This window comes from Theropithecus gelada, chromosome 7a, assembly GCF_003255815.1.
Source record: "Theropithecus gelada isolate Dixy chromosome 7a, Tgel_1.0, whole genome shotgun sequence".
In the NCBI taxonomy this organism is placed as follows: domain Eukaryota; kingdom Metazoa; phylum Chordata; class Mammalia; order Primates; family Cercopithecidae; genus Theropithecus; species Theropithecus gelada.
In genome coordinates, this window is record NC_037674.1 from 54,857,699 (window position 1) to 54,880,079 (window position 22,381).

A 22,381-nucleotide genomic window follows, 5' to 3' on the forward strand; every position below is an offset into this window, starting at 1 on the left:
AAAAACAGAAAAATGGGTGTGGTAGATCCAAGACCCCCACTCTGGCACAGTGCTGACAAGGTCCAAGCAAGGGGAGGGGATGACACCTTATGAATGCATCAGAATGAAGAAAAGTTTCATCAAGGAGGATGCATTTGAGATGGCCCTTAACATACGTTAATTTAACGGTGAAGACAAGGAGGGCCTCTTGGTGGTAGGGGCACTGTGTGGTAAACCCTCAGAGAAGTGGGGGAAAAGCCAGAAGAATGGGCAACAAGAAGTTTAATCTTGGCCCAGGCATGTGTTTTGTAAAATGGAAGGCAATGGAGGGACAAAATAATGCACTATAGAGCATGGGCTTTGAAAGTAACAAGACCCCGGGCAGGCCCAAGTGGGCCACTTAATAGTTGTATAATCTGAGTCACTGCATGTCTCTGGGTTTGTTTTCTCATCTGCTTGGAGAATCCAGGCCAGAAAAACATGAGGAGGGGAGCCCAGGTCAAGGAGAGGAAAATGACAGAGATAGGGAAGAACTGCTTCCCAGGTTCATTTCCAGTGGGGGATTTCCTAACTTTTCCAAGGTTCACAATTCGCGGAGACTACAATTCCAAGGCTCGTTTTGTTTTGTTTTGTTTTTTTGTTTTTTTGAGAGAGAGTTTTGTTCTTGTCCCCCAGGCTGGAGTACAATGGCATAATCTTGGCTCACTGCAACTTCCAGCTCCCAGGTTCAGCTCTCCTGCCTCAGCCTCCCAAGTAGCTGTAATTACAGGTGCGAGCCACCACGCCCAGCTAATTTTTTGTATTTTTAGTAGAGATGGGGTTTCGCCATGCTGGCCAGGCTGGTCTCAAACTCCTGACCTCAGGTTATCCACCCGCCTCGGCCTCCCAAAGTACTGGGATTACAGGCATGAGCCACTATGCCCACCCTCCAAGATTTGTTTTAAGTGAGTATTAACATTGGTTCCCAGGGCAAGGACAATCCCAGCCAAGGCAGCTAAAGATGAGCTGAAGGTCAGGGGGCACTGATGCCAACTAGCTCTAAAGTTCTCAACTGGAGGAGCTACATGACACTCTTTTAGGCAAGTTTTGTCCTCAAATGCATGTGGTTGGGGGATGGAAGCAGGTATGTAACTGAGGAATCAACCACTGGGGAGAAAAGGCCCCAAAAGCTTTAAAAAAATAAAGTATCTCTGGGGAAGGACCCATGCCCCAAGGGATGTACAGTCCTGTTGAGAATACCTGCTCTAGATCCTAGGCAAATATTGCAAGACAGAAATTCCAGATGAGTTACAAAGAAGCATCCTATTAAGTTCAAAAATGTGGACAGGGCTAAGTAGAGCTATGCTGCAGGTAAAAAGCATCCAGATTAGTGAGCTCTAGAGCCAGACAGGCTGGGTTTGAATCCCAGCTCTGCTACCCATATCTGTGAGACCATGGGTAAATTACTCAACCACTCAGAATCTCAGTTTCTCCATCTGTAAAATGGGGATGATAATAATTACAGCTGCTCTCTTTGGTTGTGTAAGAATTAAATAAGTTAGCATGTAAGTGCTTACAACAATAGCTGGCACATAACAAATGTGAGCTAAGTTATGACTGAAAATTAGCAAGAGAACTTCTAACGTATACTTAGCTTTTTCTTTTAAAAACGTGTTGTTTTATCTGTTTGCCTAATGGCTTAAAAACAAACAAACCAAACCAAACCAAAACAGGGTTTTTTTCTTTTATTTTCTTTATTTCTTTTTCTTTCTTTCTCTTTCTCTCTTTCTCTCTCTCTCTTTCTCTCTTTCTTTTTTTTTTTTTTTTGAGACAGGGTCTCACCCCGTCACCCAGGCTGGAGTGCAGTGATGCAATCATGGTTTACTGCAGCCTTGACCTCCTGGGCTCATGCAATCCTCCCACCTCAGCCTCCCAAGTAGCTGGGACCACAGGCGTGGACCACCAGGCCTGGATAATTTTTTAATTTTTTTGTAGAGATGGGGTCTCATTATGCTGCCCAAGCTAGTCTTGAATTCCTGGGCTCAAATTATCTGCCTACCTCAGCCTCCCAAAGTGCTGGAATTACAGGTGTGCATCACTGTGCCCGGTCTAAAACATCTTTTTCAATCAACAAGAAAAGAACAGACTTACAGGATGTTGCCACTTTTATTGCAATAATTTTTTTCTTGTTTTGTTTAGTTTTTGTTTGTTTGGTTTGTTGGTTGGTTTTTTATTTTGTTTTGTTTTGTTTTGAGACAGAGTCTCCCTGTGTCACCCAGGCTGGTATGCAGTCGTGCACTCTCGGCTCACCACAACCTCTGCCTCCTGGGTTCAAGTGATTCTCATGCCTCAGCCTTCCGAGTCGCTGGGATGACAGGCATGCACCAGCATACCCAGCTAATTTTTGTATTTTAATAGAGACAGAGTTTCACCATGCTGGCCAGGCTGGTTTTGAACTCCTGGCCTCAAGAGATCTGCCAGCCTCAGCCTCCCAAAGTGCTGGGATTACAGGCATAAGCCACTGCACCCCACCAGCATTAATTTTTTTTATAGTTAACTTGTATTGTTTTTTCATTAAAATATTTTCAAAGAGTGCAGGGGTAAGTTTAAAAATAAGTAACTTTCACTGTAGCCTACAGTTGACCCCAGTAGAGATGTTGGTGGCTGAAACTAGCACCACCCAGTGCCAGCAAGGAGTAATTGCAGGTTCCAGTCTCAAATGGTCATGTGCTTGCATCAGAACTGAGCCTGCAGAGCTCAAGTGACAGTGGAATGGCAACAGGCGCCATTCAGGAGGACTGCCAGAGATTCATGGCCAAATCTATTCTGCCAAGTCAGGAGGTCTGTTCTGATTGGACCAAGCTCCTGCCACATTGGGTGTTAAAAACTTTTAATATCTCCCCTGGGTGACAGAACTGTCACTTTGGAGTTTCTATCAAAGAAATGCCAAGATGGTGTTTACCCTCACCTCCCTATCAAGAACCTGAGTTACAGTCCAGCCCTTCAAATGACCCACAGCTCATGCCAAGAAGGAAAAATACCCGGCAGGGTGGAGGGTGGTATGTGAATGCCCTCCTCTGTGAGTCCTAGTACGCACAGAAACACATGCACACAGGGTTCACATGTGCCATACAGCATGAGGAGGAGACATGACTGGGCTCCAGCCTCAGAAACCCTAGCAGGTCCCTGGGTTAGTCACAAGTGGGGAAAAAGGATATGTTTTCCTAAAAGTGAGCCCAGGATGAGCCCTTTGGTCTCAAAGAAGGTAACATTCAGTAGGAGGAGGAGCCCCAGGCTTAGGTCCTGGGCTCCAAAGAAAATGACAAACAGGCCAGCAGCCTCAGAGTCACCAATCCCAAGGGAGTGCAGAACGGGGAGGACCCCATGCTCTATATCTATGGGAACACTAGAGACAGACTCCACCCTTGGAGTATTTGTGCCCAGATTAGGTAGAGGAGAGTGCCTGGCCTGCCTCCACCCGCAAACAGCAGGTCCAGGTCATCTGGGGAGTCCTGGGTTGGCCTGGCAGATTAATAAAAATAATGACCACTACATTGTAGTCACTGTGTCCTGTACTGAGCAACTGACATATTCAGTATCTCATTTAATCCTCATAAGAATACCACCAGGTTGACCGTACCCAGCTCTTCCCACAGTTGCCAGGGGGCCTGGACCCAAGTCCTGAAGGAAGCATTTTCCTGCTCTCTCATTCCCATAGCCCGGTTCATCCTCCTCAGCCCCCAGTTCTGGACAGTGGAAAACACAGGCCTCATTCAGGAAGCTCAGGAGTCCAACCCCACAGGTCGCTCTACTCTGAGCCTGTCTGCTGGTCCATAAAAGCCCTTTCCATCACTTGCTTGGCAGGGTTGTTGTGGAGATTATGAGAAATAAGAACCCGTAAGGCTGGCACACAGTAGGTGCTCATTAAATGTTCGCTCCCTCTGTACTCTGCACATGGCTGCTAGACCAAATCTTCCCAAAACACTGCTTTCATCAGCTGCTCCCCTCATTGACTTCCCAAACCTCTGAGACCAAGAGTAAATGTCAGACTACTTTCTAGTCACAATCCCTCCAGTGGGGAGGTGGGTCGACTCCGTCCCAGCAAGTAACCCTACTCCAGTCCCCCGACTGATGCTCCCCAGGGGAGGCCCCACTCCCTCCACGCCCTTACAGCCCATCCAGAATCCATCCATCCTTCCAGTCTCTCCAACCTCATGCCCCTCCTCTCCTACAAAGCCTGCCGATCGCCTCTATTGCAGGGCTCTCCCAACTATCCACCGCCTCCCCTGACTGGGAGCTCCCTGAGCACTGGGCCTGGGGTCTCCTACATACTCGGTTACTGAATTCCCAGGCCCGCTGCGCTGCGTCGGACGCGCCAGCAGCGCTGCCGCCCGGCAGGTCTCCGCCAAACAAGAGTCTGGACGCAGGCCAGAGGCTCATCGGAGGCCGGCCCGGCGGGGCGGGGAGAGTTTAACCCATGGCCGGGAAAAGAAGCTCCTGCTCCCGGTTCCACTCCCGGCGTCTTCACACTTGGGGGAGGGAGAGGCAGGAAGTGCAAGGACCGCGCAAGACCCGGTCCCCCCCGCCGCCAGGGACCGCGCCAGCAGCCCAGATGCGGTAGGCGGGAGCAGGCGGGGGGCGGGGGGGAGGGGCGGCGGGGACCCGCGGAGACCTGCGACCTGGCGCCCTCGCCGGCGGTGTCCCGGACAGCCTGCTTTCCAGGAAAGCCCCACTAAGGAGTGTGAGAAACCAAATCCTCAGTGGGTAAACCGCGCTCCATCCAGCCCACTCGGACGAGAGTTCTCCCAGGAGCGAGGCGCGTTGCTGCACCCGAGGTGGGGAAACCGGAGCCCGAAGAGCGGAAGGGGCTTATTACAGGCAACAGACAGTGTCAGTAGCTGAATCAAGGGCTGAGGAAATTTCCCCAGAGGCGCCGCTTCACTCCCCCGCCGGCCCGACCCCACCCCTGTCCCCTAATACCCTGGGAGCAGAAGACACGACCACCTCCAGGCAGAGCGGGGCCGGCGCGGGGACCACAAAGCTGAGGAGGGACTAAACCGAGACTTGGGGAGCGGGAAGGGGTGGCAGGGCTGGCTGGCCGGGGAGGGGCGGACACCCACCTGGTGCGGGTCCGGGGACGCCGGGAACCAGAGCGCAGAGGAGCAGGAGGAGGGGGCGCAGCAACGGCGCGGGGCTGCGGCGACTCGGGCCCCCGGGCATGGCAGGGACCGGGCGGCCACCGGGTGACCCCGCGCGCACGCTCTCGTCCGTCCCGTCCGGTCGCTGCCTGGTCCCAGGTCCGGCTCAGGACATGCACGGCCCGCGTGCAGCTCCCGACTACCCAGCCCAGACTCCGGTCGGCTGTGCTCGGTCCGCGGGCAACAAAGGCTGCAGGGCCCGCCCCCTTGGCCGGCTGCAGAGGCAAAGAAAAGACAAGAGAGCGAGAAGGAGAGAAAGAAAGAAAGAAAGAAAGGGAGGGAGGGTGAGGGAGGGCGGCTGCCGGCCCCCGCCCCGCCCCTCGGGCTCCTTCCCCCGCCCCCGGCCCCGCCCCGCCCCGCCCCCACCGGCTCTGGCCTCTTCGGCCCCGCAGGCCACGCTCCCCTCAAGGGCTGGCAGGGCCCGGCGCAGGCAGCACCCCACGACGGATGTCCGCGCCCCTCGCCCCCCTGTCCCCAGCGCCCCCTGCCGGCGGAGCCCGGCCAGGCCTTCCCGACCCCGACCCGTTGAGGCTCCCCACAAAGAATCTGGAATTTCCAGAATTTCTGTGTTGTCCCTAAACTGGGCTCCAGGAGGTGCCCTTCGCTGTGTTCTCCGGGCCAAGTAGGGCAGCCTCTCAAAAGGGGACACGGGAGGCCTCCCGAGGGTCCAGGGTCACACAGAGGGGCAGCGGGGGCCCTGCTTCAAAGCTAGCTGCGGAGAGAGGCCTGGGCCGTCCCTGGATGGACAGCGGTTGCCCGCGCTAGGTGGGGCCCCGCAGTTCCTCCACTCCTGACTCCTCTCCTAGTGTGTTTGCTTGAAGCAGAGAGCAGAGTTGAGTCCACAGGCAGGGGACCGCGGCTTCGCCCAGGCCAGCGCCCACAGACTTTCAACAGGGGCCCCCGGGGAGCCTGGAGCCCTGCCAACCCCAATCTCACATCCCAGGCCAGCCTCCGCCCCTAACACCGGCCATCTGTCCTTCGCAGCCTCAGCCTTGGCTCTGGCTTCGGGCTCCCCTTCCCCCTGTGCTCCCAGGAGCTTCCTCTCTCCCTTCTGCCGTCACTAAACATGGCCCTGCCCCGACAATGCCAGTCTTGTCCTCAGGGAGGTTACGGTCAACTTCCTCCTTTTGTTTAGCCTTTGTGTGCCCCCTGCCCTCTGAGACCCGCACACCTCCTCATTGTCCAATCTCCTGGGTGCTTTCCTTCAATTCCTGGAAGCTCACTCTGGCTTCCTCTCCACCCTCAACCCTTCTGTCCTCTAGGGAATTCACGTAGCACAGGGTCACCTACGTCCTCCACCTCATCTCCAATGACCTTCCACTCCACCTCAGCCATCAGGTCTCAGGGTCACAGCCTGGGCTGTGTCATCCCTCAGAACTGCTCCATCTTGGAAATCCGAAGATCAGGTGCCCTCCTCTCAGACCCAACCCTGCCGTCCTTTCCACCTTTACAATCCCACTATGTATTGCTCTTCCTCCAGTCCCTTGATACCTTCCTCTTTGCCCCATCTACCAGCCCCTCCTGGCTTCACCTACTTCCCTCCCTAGCTATATCCACTGCTTGACTCCTGGCCCCTACCCAACCACCTTCCATTTCTTCCCCACCGCTTACACCAGCTGGTCTTGCTGCTCAGTGACAGAGACAATTCAGACCACCACATCCATTGCACTGCATGCAATGAGACTTTGTAGCTGGCACCCACTCGCTTCTCCCTCCATCTGGACACAGTGAAACAGGTGCCCTCCAGCAGTCAGAGACAATGCTTCCACCAGGGCTCTGTGACTCCCTCCCCTCCTGTCTCCTCAAGGGTCCTGCTCCAGGTGTCCCCCACTTTCCTCAGTCTCCTTGGGCTGGTGATCGTCAGTCTAAAAACATTCTTGTCTTCCTCCTGTTAAAGATACTGATAATAGCTGGGCACAGTGGCACAGGCCTGTAGTCCCAGTGATACTCAGGAGGCTGAGGAGGGAGGATTGCTTGAACCCAGAAGTTCCAGGCCAGGCTGGGAGATATACTGAGACATTGTCTCTAGGGAAAAACAAACAAACAAAAAACAGGCAAGGTGCCTCACACCTACAATCCCAACACTTTGGGAGGCCAAGGTGGGAGGGTCACTTGAGCCCCGAGTTTGGGACCAGCCTGGGCAACATAGTGAAACACCGTCTCTACAAAAAAATTAAAAATTAGCCCAGCATGGTGGCGTGTGCCTGTGGTCCCAGCTACTTGTGGGGCTGAGGTGGGAGGATCACTTGAGTTCAGGAGGTTGAGGCTGGGCCGGGCCCAGCCCCGCCTATGAGCAGTAGCCAAGATCACACCACTGCATTCCAGCCTGTGCAACAAAGTGAGGCCCTGTCTCAAAAAAGAAAAAAAAAAAAGAAAAGAAAAAAAAGTACTGATAATACCCCTCCATGGACTGGATATCTCTTCTAGTTCCTACTCCACATACCTGCTCCTTGTCTTAGTCAAACTTCTCCCTCAAGGTTGTCTAGATTCCCCCTTTTCCCATTTGTACCTCAGGCTAAGCCTCTTGTCCATCCCCATCTTGGTGTCAAAGCCAAATTCCTTCTCCACCTTGACCTGCGCAGTGCATTCTAGAGATGCCCTCCCCATTCGCACGCCTCCACTCTGCCCTTATCACCTGGCACATATCTTCTTCACTCCATAAATATCAAGTATGCACTGCAGACCCAGGGCACTGGGGACACAGCTGTGAACAGATGGATAAGGTCTCTGTTCCCTGGAGCTCCCACTCTGGAGGAGGCCATGGACAGCAAGCAAATAGACAGATGGATAAACAGTTCAGACCACCATATAAACAAGACCAGCTACAGAGAGGTGCTTTGAAGAAAATAAAACCAGAAGTGACTAGAGTCTACTTTCCATGGGGTGGTCAGGGAAGGCCTTCCTGAAAAGGTGACATTTAAGCTGTGATACCAGAATGACAAGAAGGAGCCAGTCATGTGAAGGTGAAAGGGAGAAGATGTGAGCCAGGCACGGGATGCATGCCTGTTGTCCTACCTGCTCAGGAGAGTGTGGAAGGAGGATCCCTTGAGCCCAGGAGATTGAGGCTGCAGTGAGCTCTGATCGCACTACTGCACTCCAACCTAGGCGAGAGAATGAGACCCTGTCTCTAGAAATAAAAATAAATGGTAAAAAGCTGGACACTGGCCAGGTGCAGTGTCTCACACCTGTAATCCCAGCACTTTGGGAGGCTGAAGAGGGCGGATCACTTGAGGTCAGGAGTTTGAGACCAGTCTGGCCAACATGGTGAAATCCCTTCTCTAATAAAAATACAAAATAATTAGCTGGGCATGGTGGTAGACAGATGCGCGTAATCCCAGCTACTCAGGAGGCTGAGGCAGGAGAATTGCTTGAACCTGGGAGGCAGAGGTTGCAGTGAGCCGAGATCATGCCACTGCACTCCAGCCAGCAACAGCGCGAGACTCAGTCTCAAAAAATGAAAAATAAATAAAAGATGGGCATAAACTTGATGTCCCTGAGACTTGCCCTTTCAGACCTAGGCTATACGTCACCCCTTCCAGAATGCCCTCCCTGACCTCTTAGGTTCCCTGGAGCACCCTTTGCCATTCTCGTTGACAGCACACTAGACTGCTAGTATCTGATTATGGGTCTGTCAACCCTGACACACTGTGAGATGCTAAGGTCATGTCTTAGTCTTTATGATCCCTGCCACCAGCACAGCAAACCCTAGAGATCAGGAGGATCTTGGGAGGGGACACACAGCCCTCCCTGGCCAATGCCATGAACTGCCTCCATGCTGCCAAGGCCCAACAGTAGATTGGAGGCTTTTCTGAAATGCAGCCTTGGAGTTTGTGTTTTCAAATCCCGCAGCTGACAACAGTCCCTGCCTGCTTCCTCCAGTGTCCCAGGTCGTGGTCTTTACTCCATCCACACCCTGCTGGATGCCTTCATTTTAAACCTCCTTGGAAACCATGGGATACAAAAAAAAGATACAAAAAATGATAAGCCTTAGTCATGCCATCATGATGCAAATAATAATTCAATTGGAAATACAGGACCAGCCAACTCCAAATTTTGGGGAGTAAAGTGTACATTTTGTTTTTGGTTTTTGGGGGGTTTTGTTTTTGTTGTTGTTGTTGTTTGAGACGGAGTCTCGATCTATTGCCCAGGCCAGAGTGTAGTGGCACGATCTTGGCTCACTACAGCCTCTGCCTCCTGGGTTCAAGCAATTCTCCTCCCTCGGCCTCCTGAGTAGCTGGGACTACAGGCGTTCGCCACCTCACCTGGCTAATTTTTGTGTTTTTAGTAGCGACAAGGTTTCGGCATATTGGCCAGGCTGGCCTCAAACTCCTGACCTCAAGTGATCGGCCCACCTTGGCCTCTCAAAGTGCTGGGATTATAGGCGTGAGCCACTGTGCCCAGCCCAAAGTGTACATTTTGAACAAAGCAAGAGATTTGATATTTCAACACATATTTTATGTCATTGTTCAGAGTGTCGAGTATCCAGTCAGTGAGCTTCTCCCCCGTATCTTGATATAAATTATTTCATTTATTGTTTAAATGATTATCATGCTATATGACCCAACATCTCCAGTAAGTTTTAACATAGCTAAAACATTACCAGAAACTGATCAAAATTTAAAAAGAAACTATATTTGTTCTACTTCTATATATCCATTTATATATTGATAGATTGCTTAAAAAGTAGGAAAGGGCTGTGTGTGGTGGTTCTTGGGAGGTTGAGGCAGGAGGATTGCTCGAGTCCAGGAGTTGGAGACCAGCCTGAGCAACACAGCAAAATCTTGTCTCTACAAAACTTTAGCCAGGTGTTGTGGCACACACCTGTAGTCCCAGCTAATCAGGAGGCTGAGGTGGGAGGATTGCTGGAGCCCGGTGGTCCAGGCTGTAGTGAGCCATGATTGTGCCACTACACTCCAGCCTGAGGAAGAGTGAGACCCTGTCTCAAAATAATAAATAAATAATAATAAATAAAAAGTAGGAAAGTATAGCAGAACATCATCCATTTAAAATTATAAATGAATAAATAACAAAGAAAATGAGCCACACATTTTTTTTTCTTTTTGAGACACGGTCTTGCTTTGTCACCAAGGCTGGAGTGCAGTGGCATGCTCAGGACTCACTGCAGCCTCAAACTCCCCAGGCTCAGGTGGTCCTCCCACCTCAGTCTCTCGAGTAGCTGGGAATACGGGCATGTGCTTCATGCCCAACTAATTTTTGTATTTTTTGTAGAGATGAGGTTTAGTTCTGTTTCCCAGGCTGGTCTCAAACTCCTGGACTTAAGCGATCTGCCCTCCTCAGTCTCCCAAAGTGCTAGGATTACAGGCATAAGCCACAGCACCTGGACAAGGCACACAATTCTTAAAAACAAAATAAAACCTCTTTAGGCCTCAACTTTCTTATCTATCTAGTGGAGATAGAGACTCCTACACCCCTATTTCATATGTTATCTAGAGCAGTGTTTCTTAAGTGGGGGTGATTCTGCCTCCATGGAATTTGCAATGTTTGGAGACATTTTTGGTTGTCACAACCAGGGAGAGGGTGCTACTGGCATCTAATGGGTAGAAGCCAGGGGTGTGGCTAAATGACAACCCCCTGCAACAAAGAATTCTTCAGCCCCAAGTGTCAATAGTACCAAGGTTGAGAAACCCTGGTCTAGAGGAGTAAAGAAAGGATTTGAGGCATTTGGCAAAAGTAAAGGCCTTTATGTTTTATTTTGTATTTTGTAGTAAGACAGCACAGAATTTAAAATGTAAACTTTACAAACATTGAAAAGTAATTATACCCTTCCAAACCTGACCCCTGGTCCCTCAGTGCTCCTTCTCAGGGGTCATGACTTATTTCAGTTTCTCATGAATCCTTCCAGAAAAATGCATTGCAAACACAAAGATATATTTTACACACATGCTAGCATATATACTCTCTATCTTTACCTGGCTTTTAAAAAAAATTTAACACTATAACTTGGAGGCTGGGTGCCCTAGTTCATACCTGTAATCCCAGCACTTTGAGAGGGTAAGGTGGGAGGATTGTTGAAGCCCAGGAGTTCAAGACTAGCCTGGGCCACACAGTGAGGGTACAAAAATTAAAAAATTAGCTGGAGAGGCTATGGTTAGCTATGATCATGCCACTGTACTCCAGCCTGGGCAACAGAGCAAGACTCTGTCTAAAAATATATATATATCTATATAGGCCGGGCATGGTGGCTCACTCCTGTAATCCCAGCACTTTGGGAGGCTGAGGCAGGCAGATTGCGAGGTCAAGAGATCGAGACCATCCTGGCCAACATGGTGAAACCCCATCTCTACTAAAAATACAAAAAGTAGCCGGGCATGGTGGCAGGTGCCTGTAGTCCCAGCTACTCGGGAGGCTGAGGCAGGAGAATGGAGTGAACCTGGGAAGCGGAGCTTGCAGTGAGCCAAGATCGCACCACTGCACTCCAGCCTCAGTGATAGAGCAAGACTCTATCTCAAAAACAATATATATATATACACACACACACACATATACACACGCACACGTATATATATATACACACATACATATGTATGTAAACTTGGAGATGGCTTCATATCCTTGGTTGTGGAGCTTGTGGCACATAAGCCACAATATGAGCTCTGTGAGAGCAGGCAATCTTTATTTTGCTCTCTAATGTGTCCTAACTACTTTGAACAGTGGCTGGCGTATAGTATGTGTTCGATAGCTATTTTCTTTTTTTTTTTTTTTTTTTTTTTTTTTTTTTTTTTTTTTTTTTGAGACGGAGTCTCGCTCTGTAGCCCAGGCTGGAGTGCAGTGGCCGGATCTCAGCTCACTGCAAGCTCCGCCTCCCGGGTTCACACCATTCTCCTGCCTCAGCCTCCCGAGTAGCTGGGAGCTATTTTCAATATTTAAATAAATGTTACATGATTGATATTCCATTGTGTGCATATGCCATTATCCTCATCTTCTACTGAAGGATATTTAGATTGTTTCCAATCTCTTTCTGGCCATGTTCACGATGCACCTGTGTGAGTACATCTGTAGAATAAAGTCCTTGAACTGAGATTGCTGTAAGAGATGTGTGCATTTGTGACTTTGATAGACAGGTATTGCCAAATTAAAGACATTATTTTTGGTGGGTCCCTTCCACCCCAGTAAATTTCAAGCATTGCAAAATAATTGAAAATGCCAGTTTAGGTTGCAGATTTCTAAACAAGGATGCCCAAAAAAGCTCCCTCATTAGACAGAACTGGGCAGAGTATGAGCTGGCCTTGAAAATGTATGGGATGATTGACTTGGAAAGGGATGCTGAGCTGCCACTGTGGGCCTGATTAGTCATTGTTCTGGAAGCCCTGGAGACATGGGTGTTTTCAATCTATCCCCATTCTCTGGAGCACTGCAGCCTTCACCTGCCAACGCCATAGCCACAGCTGCCTCTGCAGCTTGGGAGTGTGTCCTGCCCCCTCACCGTAGGGGAGAAATGCCACAGGAAGAGTCATGAGAATTATCCACATTGAGATTTTGGAGCCATCACTTAGCTGATGGGAAAAAGGCTCATGACTGGCTTCTACTGCCTTTGAGTTGCCACTTGGGCAGTGAGAATGATGATTTGATGAAGGCAAATTGAGATAGTGAAGGAGTGCTGTATCCTATTTTCTGGCACTGTGCCTTACACACAATGTCTCATGTAATCTTTCCAACATGAAGCAGATATTGTTTTCCTCATTTTAGGAGTGGAGAAACTGGGGCATGGAATGGTTAAGTAACTTGCCCAACATCCCACATTTGGAGGTGTCAGGGCCAGGACTGGCCTAATTCCAGCACCTGGATTCCTAACCACTCCATATCACTGCCTCTCCAAATTACCAGTTTTGGCTTCTATCATTAAAGGATCTGTTTCTTCGGGACTCCTCCTTTTAGAGTTGTTTCTAAGTCTGTCAGACAGCTGGATATGTGGGAGGCTGCCAGATCCCCTTCACCAGAGACTCACTGATGAACATATACTAAGTGCTAATTGCCAAGAGCCATGCTGATTTGCAAAGGGGCTCTTAATGATAGCTATCACGTTCTTTCCTGCAGTCAAATCTTATCTTCACTTCTAGCTCATGAACACTGAAAGGGCACAGGCCATGTCTGATGGGCTGGTGCTTAGTAGGATCTCAGAAGACTGTTGTTTGAGAGTCTAACCAGTGCTGGAAGTGTGAGCCGTGCATGCTACTGGACCCAGCCTTGTCCTGGCACAAACCCAACCATCTTTGGGTTTCTTTACCACCTTGATGCTATAGCTTACTTATTGCCTTGGCTGTTTTCTTCTTCTTCTTTTTTTTTTTTTTTTTTTAGAATGAGTCTCACTCTTATCGCCCAGGCTAGAGTGCGGTGGCGTGATCTCGGCTCACTGCAACCTCTGCCTCCCAGGTTCAAGCGATTCTCCTGCCTCAGACTGCCGAGTAGCTGGGATTACAGGCGCCCGCCACCACACCCGGTTAATTTATGTATTTTTAGTAGAGACAGAGTTTCACCATGTTGGCCAGGTTGTTCTCCAACTCCTGACCTCAAGTGATCCGCCCGCCTCAGCCTCCCAAAGTGCTGGGATTACAGGTGTGAGCCACCATGCCTAGCCTCTTCTTCTTTTTAAAATTGTGTTTTTCTTCTTTTTTCACACCATTGTTTCAGCAATGGATGTTCCATATTTTTTGTGTCTGGAAATAATTTGAAAACTTTTATTGCTTTTCTATTGTGTTTACTGAATATTTAGGAGCTCTTTCTGCTCATTATTTATCTTTTGTTTTTTCATGCATTTTACTAACTTTTGTAAAGAAAATATTTGTTTTCACATTTAAAAATTAGAATCCCAGCTGGGCATGGTGGCTCACACTTGTAATCCCAGCACTTTGGGAGGCCAAGGCAGGTGGATCACCAGAGGTCAGGAGTTTGAGACCTGCCTGGCCAACATGGTGAAACTCTGTCTCTACTAAAAATACAAAAATTAGCCAGGTGTGGTGGTGGGCGCCTGTAATCCCAGCTACTCAGGAGGCTGAGGCAGGAGAATTGCTTGAACCCGGAAGGCTGAGGTTGCAGTGAGCCAAGACTGTGCCACTGCACTCTAGCCTGGGCGACAAGTGAGACTCTGTCTCAAAAATAAACAATAAAAAATAAATTTAAAAAATTAAAAATAAAAATCAGAATCCCTGCTGGCAATAAGATGCTGGATAAAGGCCAGGCACGGTGGCCCAAGCCTGTAATCCCAGCACTTTGGGAGGCCAAGACGGGCGGATTATGAGGTCAGGAGATCGAGACCATCCTGGCTAACACGGTGAAACCCCGTCTCTACTAAAAAATACAAAAAAACTAGCCGGGCGAGGTGGCGGGCGCCTGTAGTCCCAGCTACTTGGGAGGCTGAGGCAGGAGAATGGCGTGAACCCAGGAGGCGGAGCTTGCAGTGAGCTGAGATCGCGCCACTGCACTCCAGCCTGGGCGAGAGAGCGAGACTCCGTCTCAAAAAAAAAAAAAAAAAAGATGCTGGACAAAATGAATTACATGGATCATTTTTCTTTTTTTTTTAAATCAATAAATCATTTCACTGTTTTATTTATCCAAAAAATAGTCACTTCTGCTGCCTGCAGTAGAGCTTAGACAAGAGAAACAGCATGAACCTTATTTTGAAACTGCTATTGCCAACATGAAAAGTGAAGTTGGTTATGTAATTTTGGGGTTGGGAAGGATATTTTAAAGATGAAATCAACAGCAAAATCTGTAGGAAAACAGTTTATGGATATACCTGTATGAAAAGTAAAAACTTGTCTATATCTTAAAACTTCATAAATCCAACATCCAAAAAATAGGAGACCTAGCAAGATCAGAGGAAACAGAGGGAAGACTATCAAATAAATAATACAAGAGTTTTCTCAGAACTGAAGCACATGAATTCCTAGATGGGTTTACTGGCTTCCAGCACACACACAAAAAGACCCACACCAAGACATGACATCTTGACGTACCATAACTTTGGGATATTAGAGAAAATTGTTTCCAGATTTTCCAGAGAAGGAAGAAAAATGGTCCAAAGACTCTGTAATTGGGGTGGCAACAGAATTCTCTCCAGCAATGCTACAGATTAGAGGTCAACAGAGCAATGCCTTCAAAATTCTAGGGAGAATGGTTTCCAACATAGGATTCAACTCCCAGACTCTTGATCAAGTGTAAGAAAGTGGAATAAGAACATTTTAAGACATACAAGGTCAAACTTTTTTTTGGGGGGGTGCTGGTCAGAGTCTTGCTCTGTCACCCAGGCTGGAGTGCAGTGGTGTGATCTCAGCTCACTGCAACCTCCACCTCCCAGGTTCAAGCTGTCCTCCTACCTCAGCCTCCCAAGTGGCTGGGACTACAGGCACCTGCCACCACGCCAGGCTAATTTTTGTATTTTTAGTAGAGGCAGGTTTTTGCCATGTTGACCAGGCTGGTCTCAAACTCCTGACCTCAGGTGATCTGCCTGCCTCAGCCTCCCAAAGTGCTGGGATTACAGGCGTGAGCCACTGCACCGGACTCAAAATATTTGCCTTCTATGCACCCTTTTTCCAAAAGTTACTAAAGGTTGTGCTCTACCAAAACGAAGAAGTAAGCCAAGAAAGAGAAAGACTGAGGCCCTAAGGAACAGATCCAACACAAACGTAAGGTGAAGGGAGCCTCCAGAGTAATAGTAAAGGTAGATTCCAGGATCACAGCTGGTTAGCAGGCCAGAAGAGACACCAGTCCAGACATGAACAGGAAGGCAGAGACCCAGGAGGGAGGCTTCACAAGAAAGGAACAAAATCCAAAGAAATAGAGATTATTGGCTCTATGTACAGGAACCCACAAAGGCTTAATTGCAAATCATCTGAATGACCAATTGTAACACCTCCTGGTAGAGATAAGACCCGCAGGCCTGGCTCAACTCAGCTGCCTCCCTCCAGACTAGATTCAGGATCTGGATGTTCTCAAGGTGAGCGCCACGTAGTAATGGTGGCAGGCTCTGGAGTTAAATATGGTTGGGTTCAAGTCCCAGCTCTGCTACGTGTTTTTTGTTTGTTTGTTTTTGAGATGGAGTCTCACTCTGTCACCAGGCTGGAGTGCAGTGGCACAATCTCAGCTCACTGCAACCTCTGCCTCCTGGATTCAAGCAATTCTCTTGCCTCAGCCTCCTGAGTAACTGGGACTACAGGCGCGTGCCATAACGCCCAGCTAATTTTTGTATTTTTAATACAGAGGGGGTTCTACCATGTTGGCCAGGATGGTCTCGATCTCCTGACCTCATGATTCACCCATCTCAGCCTCCCAAAGTGCTGGGATTACAGGCATGAGTACTATGCCTGGTCTTTTTTTTTTTTTTTTTTTTTTTTTTTTTAAGACAGGGTCTTGCTCTGTTGCCCAGGCTGGAGTACAGTGGCGTGATCTCGGCTCACTGCAACCTCCACCTCCCAGGTTCAAGCTATTCTCCTGCCTCAGACCCCCTAGTAGCTGGGATTACAAGCTTGCACCACCATACCCAGCTAATCTTTGTATTCTTAGTAGAGTCAGGGTTTCACCATGTTGGCCAGGCTGGTCTCAAACTCCTGGTCTCAAGCAATCCACCTGCTTTGGCCTCCCAAAGTGCTGGGATTACAGGTGTGAGCTACTGCACCCAACCAATCCTTCTGAGTCTTAAATCCTTAGTGTAAAAAAAGAATTGGTGGCTGGGTCCAGGGGCTCATGCCTGTAATCCCAGCATTTTGAGAGGCCAAGGCAGGAGGATCACTTGAGCCCAGGAGTTCGAGGCTGCAGTGAGCTATGATCACACCACTACAGCCTGGGCAGCAGAGCTAGACCTCAACTCAAAAAAAAAAGGGCAGGGGATTAAAATAACGGCCCATGGTATAATAATGATTACAATAACTCCCTATGGCATTAAAATAATGCCCCAAATGAAATGATATATGTGAAAGTACTTTATAAACTAGTGTTAGTCACAGTGGAAGTTCCTTAGCAACCTCTGCCAACCTAGCTCACTACAACACCACCAATCTCCCAGTAAAACATAGAGACTAATGCCCAGCCATTAGCCCATTGCTACTAGTAGAATATAGTTTCCTTCCCTACATTAAATGTGGCCCTTTGGACCAACAGCAGAGCATCACCTAGGAGTTTGTTAGAAATATAGCATCTGGGCCAGGCGCAGTGGCTCACACCTGTAATCCCAGCACTTTGGGAGGCTGAGGCGGGCGGATCATGAGGTCAGGAGTTCGAGACCAGCCTGGCCAATATGGTGAAACCCTGTCGCTACTAAAAATACAAAAATTAGCCGGGGTGGCACGCGCCTTTAGTCCCAGCTACTCGGGAGGCTGAGGCAGAAGAATTGCTTGAACTCGAGAGGCAGAGGATGCAGTGAGCTGAGATCATGCCACTGCACTCCAGCCTAGGTGACAAAGTGAGACTCTATCTCAAAAAAAAAGAAAAAGAAAAGAAAAGAAATACAGCATCTGGCTGGGTATGGTGGCTCATTCCTGTAATTCCAGCACTTTGGGAGGCTGAGGCCAGAGGATTGCTTGAGACCAGGAGTTCAAGACCAGCCTGGGCAACAGAGCAAGACCCTGTCTCTACACAAAATCAAAAATTAGCCAGGTGTGGTGGTGCATGCCTGTAGTCCCAGCTACTTGAGAGGCTGAGGCAGGAGGATCACTTGAACCTGGGAGCTGGAGGTTACAGTGAGCTGTGATTGTGCCACTGCACTCCAGCCTACATGACAGAGTGTGACGCTGTCTCAAAAAAACAAACATACAAACAAACAAACAACAGATATATTATGTCTTTCTGAAGGGAGGAAGGAAAATTAATAGAATACAGGCCAGGCGCGGTGGCTCACGCCTGTAGTCCTATCATTTTGGAAGGCCAAGGCCGGCGGATCGCTTGAGCTCAGGAGTTTGAGACCAACCTTGGCAACATGGCAAAATCCCATCACTTCAAAAAATACAAAAATGAGCCAGGGTATCAGGGAGAGGCAAGTGGAGATAGCTTGAGCCTGGGAGGCAGAGGTTGCAGTGAGCCAAGATCGGGCCACTACACTCCAGCCTGGGTGACAAAGCAAGATCCTATCTCAAAATAAAATAAAACAAAATACAGCATTTAAAAACATTATTTTATTTTTCAATTTTTATTTACTTTTTTTTGATACCAAGTTATGAGACTGGCTAATTTTTTAATTTTTGAGACTGGCTAATTTTTTAATTTAGAGACAGGGTTTCACCATGTTGCATTATGTTAATTTTCTAGTTAAAAGTTGAACAACCCTATGAGGTAAACTTACTACAGGTTGAGCACCCCTAATCCAAAAATCCAAAATCTGAAATGCTCCTTTTGAGCACTGACATGCCGCAAGTGAAAATTCCATACCCAACACCTTTGCTTTCTATGGTTCAATGTACCTAGACTTAGTTTCATGCACAAAATTTTTTTTAAAATTTATTTCTGTAAACTGTTTGAGTGCAGAGATGTTCTTCACAATCTCAATACAGTACAGATTTCTTCCCCAAAACGAAATGAGAAGGAAAAAAAGAAAAAGAGCTATATAAAATGTGCCCATGGAGAATCAAGCCAATCTCATCTTTCTTTAAAAACAAAACAAAACGGTCCTTTTGAATGTGTTGTGCAGGCCTAGGATTAAAGCCGCAGGCTTTTGGTGCGCCATGAGACCAGGGCTTTGCTCAACTCACAGCTAGCGTGGCGGGTGGAGCAGCCCCATAGCCCCAGTCATCCTCACTACTTGCACAGAAGCATCGTGAACCTAAGGGATCTGTCCCCAGCTCTCCTTAAATTCCCAGTCCCCACTCTGGGCCTGTCTCCCTAACACCCTCATCGTTTTAGGAGTCCCAGAATTGAACCCTGAAATACTCCCTCCATCAACTCTGGGCTCAGACCTTTGCCCTTCTCTGTGTCACAAGGAAATTTCAGTCAAGAGGGCAGGAACGGGTGTTTTCAGGCCGAGCAGCAAAGCCATTGCCAGTTTTAGGCAAATTTTATCTCTTATTCGGTCTGAGCCAGACCTAACCTTCTCACCACCAAGCAATCCTGCCTCTGCTGGACCTGCAACTTAGGCAACTCTGAATGGAGGTGGGATGAGGGAGCCCAGGGTAGATTTCAAGAGGTCTGGGAATGGATGTGTGCATATACAAAATTATTTAAAATAATGTATAGGCTGGGCATGGTGGCTCACACCTGTAATCCCAGCATTTTGGGAGGCCGAGGCAGGCGGATCACCTGAGGTCAGGAGTTTGAGACCAGCCTGGCCAACATGGTGAAACTCTGTCTCTACTAAAAATACACAAATTAGCCAGGCATGGTGGTGCCCATCTATAGTCCCAGCTACTCAGGAGGCTGAGGCAGGAGAATTGCTTGAACCCAGGAGGCGGAGGTTGCAATGTGTCGAGATCATAGCACTGCACTCCAGCCTGGGCGACAGAGGGAGACTCCATCTCAAAATAAAAAAATAAATAAATAAAATGAAACAATGCATAAAATTACCTTCATGCTATGTGTATAAGGTGTATATGAAACATAAATGCATTCCATGTTTACACGTAGGCCCCATCCCCAAGATTTGCGTTATACATATGCAAATATTCCAAAATCCAAAAAAATCCAAAATCTAAAACACTTCTGATCTCAAGCATTTTGAATAAGGGAAACCCAACCTTTATCTCCAATGTGCAGACAAGAAAAAAAAATGGAGATTAAGTCCCTTGCCAGTAACAGGGAGAGCCAAGACTTGTAGGTAGATCTGTCTGCCTCCAGGTACCAGGCCCACAGCCATTACCCTATTCCCTGACGGGAAATGCCAAAAGTGTAGAGAAAATACAGATGGTGCAGAAACATTTGAGAAATGTACAGCCTTGCCAGAAATTAAAGGAATGCAAATCCAAGCAACTGTGGAGCATTTGCCACCTATCAAATTTGCAAAGGTTTTTGTGCTTTTGCTATTTAATTTACTTTACATCCAAGTAATATATATTCATGGTTTAAAAGAGTCAAGTTGTATTACAGAAATACAAGCTGAAAACCAGCCCACTCTGTCCTAGCCCATCAAACACACACACACACACACACACACACACATCCCACTCATGCAGTGGGAGGAGGGGAAGGCCCCTGAGCCAGGCCAGGCCTGTGTCCCTATCATGGCCTTGACCTACTGTCTGTTGCTTCCGGACCTCCCCACTTCCTCTGGGCTCTCCAGGGACTCTGGGAATACTGCCCTGATGTTTCTGTGATCTTCCCAGTGCAGCAAAGCAAGGGGCCGAGTGGCCTATTGTGGAGATGGGAATGGGGAATCAAAGGGATTATGCAGCAAGACACCAAAACTTGACACAGTCACCTATAATCTCATGGTGGGGAAATTTTCTCAAGGGAAAAATCAACACTGGCCACATAATTTGTACAAAACTACATGTGGAAATACTGTATTTTCACTGCAGTAATAATATAAAGAGTTTTGTGTTTTAGGGTTTTTTTGTTTGTTTTTTCGAGACAGGGTCTTTCTCTGTCACCCAGGCTGGAGTACAGTGGCAGGAACATGGCCCACTGCCCCCCAACCTCCTCTGCTCAAGTGATCCTCCCACCTTGGCCTCCCAAAGTGTTGGGATTACAGGGGTGAGCCACTGCACCTGGCCATAAAGGGATTTTTTTTTTTTTTTTGAAACAGGATCTCCTCTGTTGCCACAGATGGAGTGCAGTGGCACAAGCATGGCTCACTGCAGCCTCCAACTCTTGGACTCAGGTGATCCTCTTACCTCAGCCTCCTGAGTAGCTAGGACCTCAGGCACATACCACCACACCCAGCTAATTTTTTTTTTTTTTTTTTGATAGAGAAAGGGTCTCACTATGTTGCCCAGGCTGATCTTGAACTCCTGAGCTCAAGTGTTCCTCTTGCCTTGGCCTCCCAAGGTGCTAAAATTACAGGTGTGAGCCACTGTGCCCGAACATAAAGATACTTTTTTAAAAGAAAAATAAATGCATCCGGCCAGGTGCAGTGGCTCACACCTGTAATCCCAGCACTTTGGGAGGCCAAGATGGGCAGATCACTTGAGGTCAGGAGTTCGAGATCATCCTGGCCAATATGACGAAACCCTATCTCTACTGAAAATACAAAAATTAGCCAGGTGTGGTGGCACACAGCTGTAGTCCCAGTTAATCGGGAGGCTGAGGCAGGAGAATTGCTTGAACCTGGGAAGTAGAGGTTGTAGTGAGCCAAGCTGGAGCCACTGCACTCCAGCCTGGGCAACAGAGCAAGGCTCTGTCTCATAAATAAAATAAGAAAAAGAAATATATCCCCAACTTGTGACCCTCTCTCACCAATAACTGTTTCTCTTGGGAGACTCCCCTGGTGTGCAGATTTTAGGAGTGTTGTCAGCAGAGCACCTCAGGGAAAACTGGACAAGCTCTTCAGAGGGAGGCTTCTGTTCACCTGCTGGGTGGGCCTTTAGGCAAGTCCTCTCTCGGAGCCTGCTTCCTCCTGTGTAAGTCCAGGTCACATTCCCTGTCTCACAGAGCAGTCATGGGGACAGGAGGAGATGATCCTTGTAAAACACCTGGCACTGGACCTGGCACATAGTAGATGCTCAGCCAATGCGAAGAAGCTGCAGTGAGCTATGATCAGGCCTTGCACTCCAGCCTGGGTGACACAGCAAGACCTTGTCTCTAAAAACACTCTTCGAATTAGAAGGTGTCTTATTTTACAAATGAGAAAACAGACCAAAATGGGAAAAGTCACTTGATTTTACACAGAGCCCTAGGGCACAGAGACTAGAACCCAGGCCACTTGACATTCAGTGACAACTTCCACTGAAGGAAGAAAAAGTCCCAGGCATCAGACCCTGCTGGAAGGAAACCCTGGGAAAGCATGATCTAATTTTGGAAACTTTCAATCAGATTCCCAGTTCATCCAGGTTCTGGCCTAGTCTATGTCTCGGTAAGTAGGCTAATCTCCCCTTTCCTAACTGCTGGGCAGAGAATGTCACTTACTGCAGATTCCCTGTCTCCTGGGCAAGCAAGGCAGAGGCCTGGGAGTGATGGGGAGGCTCTGGCAGTGGTGATTGATTGAGGGCAGGAGACATGAAGGAGATCTGCTCTCTGGGAACCACCTCCCAGCTCCTGGTGGCATGTTGTGCCTGTGTTCTAGATGGAGGTAGGAAAGAAGGAAAAGGCAAGTGCACGGTATGCCAGGGTTGACATACAGTGGGAGCTCC

The 22,381-nt window shown here is 48.5% G+C and overlaps 1 protein-coding gene across 2 annotated transcripts in view; it reads right to left on the minus strand.

Annotated features, from left to right (window-relative positions):
• Positions 1 to 5,417, minus strand: part of ADAMTS7 (ADAM metallopeptidase with thrombospondin type 1 motif 7) — a 53,343-nt gene extending 47,926 nt beyond the window's left edge. For both annotated transcript variants that reach the window (XM_025390569.1, XM_025390568.1), the window contains exon 1: positions 5,079 to 5,417. In XM_025390569.1, the coding sequence (XP_025246354.1) occupies positions 5,079 to 5,178 (100 nt within the window). In that variant the 5' untranslated portion in view covers positions 5,179 to 5,417. The remainder of the gene's footprint in view (positions 1 to 5,078) is intronic.
• Positions 5,418 to 22,381: the final 16,964 nt, after the last annotated feature.